At 37.9% G+C, this 3,189-nt stretch overlaps 1 protein-coding gene across 1 annotated transcript; it reads right to left on the bottom strand.

The window, feature by feature from the left end:
* Window positions 1-306: 306 nt before the first annotated feature.
* LOC140615529 (olfactory receptor 52D1-like) lies at window positions 307-1,284 on the bottom strand. The gene has a single exon (XM_072795396.1). It carries the CDS (start codon window positions 1,264-1,266, stop codon window positions 307-309), a length of 960 nt encoding a protein of 319 aa, XP_072651497.1. The 5' UTR covers window positions 1,267-1,284.
* Between the last annotated feature and the right edge of the window lie 1,905 nt (window positions 1,285-3,189).

Below are 3,189 nucleotides of genomic sequence, written 5' to 3'. Positions count from 1 at the left end.
TAAACCAAAGATATGTGATTATATATCATGTTAATTTTAAATATTTCTTGTTTTTAGCCACAGATGATTCTATATAGTCTTTATGTTTGTTTTGTGTTTTTTAGGAAATAATATTTTAACATTTTGGTGACGAGTCATATAATGTGATGATTGTTCCAACATAAAATATATCTTTAGGTGAGTTACTTCCCACAGAAAAATCCTAGCCCTCTGACCATTAAAAGAGGAGTTTCATGAAGAAATAACACATTCTAAGGTAGATAATATAACATTTGCTCATATATTACTCATATATACACATAAGACTTAGTTCACAGACTTTGAAAAACTGAAAAATTTAAGGAACCTGTCTCGTATCCTCTTGGTCCTTACTCCATAGATAATAGGGTTCACCATGGGTGGGACCAGAAGATAGATGTTGGCCACAAATATGTGGACATGGGGAGCCACATGATGCCCAAACCTGTGGGTGAGGAACGAGAAGAATGCTGGAGTATAAGACACTAAGATGACACAGATATGGGAGCCACAGGTGCCCAAGGTCTTGAGTCGGGCCTCCTTGGATGGGAGGTGGAAGACTGTGTGGAGTATGAGAACATAAGAACAAATAATCAATATGAAGTCCACCCCACCAGTAAGGAAGGCAACAATGAGGCTGTATGCTCTACGGATTCTCGTCTCAGCACAGGCAATCTTAATGAGGGCCATGAACTCACAGTAGGTATGGGAAATAATATTGGTTCTGCAGTAGGGAAGCCAACGTAACAGAAAGGGGTGAGGACTGAGAAGTACCATGCCACGGAGTACTATACCTAGACCCATCCCCCCTATTACAGCCTGTGTCAGAATAGCTGAATGTCTTAATGGGTTACAAATGGCTATATAGCGGTCAAAAGCCATGGCCAGGAAGAAGCCCGATTCCATGGTGGAGCAAGAGTGAATCAGGAACACTTGAGTGAGGCAGGCTTCAATACGAATTTCTCCATCATGGAACCAGAAAAGGCTAAGGAGTTTTGGTACAGCTGTAGTACACACAATAAGATCAGCCACAGCCAGCATGCAGAGGAAGACGTACATTGGCTCATGGAGGCTGGAGTCTGTCTTGATGATAAACAGAAGAGAACAGTTTCCCAGGAGGGCCAAAAGGTAGACCACACAAAAGGGGATGGAGATCCAGATGTGGGCTGCCTCCAGTCCAGGAATGCCAATGAGAATGAAGATTGATGGATGGACATCAGTCTTATTGTATGCTGACATACCTAGCATCAGAAGTTTCAGCTTTCTCTTTAGGAGCTTTTCTCTACAACAAACAAAAATAATAGCTTATAATTTTTTAAACTTTTGGTGAGTTAAGTCAGTCAAAATGCAGGGAATTGGATGTCATGGAGTAGTTACAATGTCTATAAGTTTTTATACATGATTTCATCATCATATCTGACCATCAGATATTGTTTCACAGTTGTAATTTGCAGTGTGGTTGATCTGTAGATGCCAAATGAGGGAAAATATGTAGGTACCAAAAACTGGAGCTAACTGTATGAAAAATGAAAACCCATAATCTTCTATCCACTGAGAAGAAAGTAGTATCAACTGAAAGCTAAAAAATGTGTAAGAGCCTCAAGTGTATAATTTAGTGATTCAGTACTTACATATAAGACCTGTATTATCATATGTTAACTAACTAGAACTTAAATAAAGACAAACAATAAAATAAACAGAAGCATAGATGCGCATGGAATAGCTGTATGCTTACCTCATTGAACTACACTGTATGTAATGGCTCCTTCAACTAACTTCTCTCATTAAGATACATGTATTTGTAACCATTTATGTAGAATCATATGGGAAAAACGTGTAAGAGTCATGGGTTTGGAGGGCTTAGAAATGGTTCTAACACAAATTAGACAGGCAGGAGGGATGACAGGAAGTTTTGAATAGAAAATATATCTTTCTTTTTTAGATTTTATCTATCTTAGTTCTGGGACATGGCAAGAAGCCGTTATAGGGTATAGTTTTGAGAATGGAACACTGAAATTTGGGAATATACATTGCTTGCTTTGGAAGTACCAGAAGGAGGTTTATTGACATCAACATGGAACTCATTAAGTATGATGGCAAGAGTGGGGCTGATAGCAGTGTGTCAGGAAATGAACAGCTCCAGCTCATTGCATCGCTTGGGACTCATTTGTGTTTACTCTTGACTTCCCAGACAAGAATTGCAACAATGTGATTATTACTTCTATCATGAATTTCCACTCCCTTGCATGTATTCATGTATATATACTACTTTATGACTTGCTCTCCATTCAGCTTCCTCTCAAGGCAGTTTTCACACAAACTTACCCTCATGACCTTCTTTTGCTCTGCACACTTCTTCCTGCATTGGATGATCCATCTCCCCACCCCATACTGTGATTTGCTGACTATACTTTTACCATTTCTTAAGACTATTAGAACATTTTGAAAGTCATATTGATCCCATAATCAACAGATTTCCTCCCCTTTTCTTCTTAGAAACACGATTGACACTATTCCAAAGACACTTCTTTTACTCTATCACTATTGCAGACAGTTGAAGATTTTGGAGTGTTGTGATCAGAAAAAATAATCCTTAAGGGAGTATTCACTGAAGCCGAGATTGGAATATATACAGCAGACTGGGCATCAATATGGAGTGACAGTGATGACACGTATTTTCCTCTTTCTCTGTTGAAGTTTCATGCATAGAGATTTTCTGCTCACTGTGGTTACTTGGCCTTCAAGATCCCTAGAGATAAATATTATCTTTTGAACGTGAAATCAACTGGATACAGCATCACAGAGCTATAGAAAATTTACATAACATTTCTGTCTAAAGCACACGATGAATTGGGACAGAAGAGAAATCTAGGGAAACCAGCTTATTGGGGAATTATGTAATAACTGTAATAGTTAAACATTTTACAATGCTTGATGTGAGTCAGTTGTTTTCCTGAAAACATTTCACGTATTAACTCATAAATTTTATCTCCATTTTAAAATCAGAAGAATTTAGGTAATTTCTATATAGTTAAATAGCCGGTAAGTGATGGACCTGCTTCTACTCCATTTACTGATTCTAAAGCACTTACTTTTAACTGTGGTGATAAAAATTGCCAATGATGTGACAGTCTGTTTGCATTTTTGCATATAAGATGAGGATTGTTCTGT

The sequence above is a fragment of the Canis lupus genome, chromosome 23, assembly GCF_048164855.1.
Source record: "Canis lupus baileyi chromosome 23, mCanLup2.hap1, whole genome shotgun sequence".
Taxonomy (NCBI): domain Eukaryota; kingdom Metazoa; phylum Chordata; class Mammalia; order Carnivora; family Canidae; genus Canis; species Canis lupus.
This window is presented reverse-complemented; position numbering and strand designations above follow the sequence as displayed.

Bases quoted from the DNA above. Each gene is read 5' to 3' on its own strand.
- LOC140615529 (XM_072795396.1), bottom strand. From the start codon at position 1,266: ATGCTAGGTATGTCAGCATACAATAAGACTGATGTCCATCCATCAATC.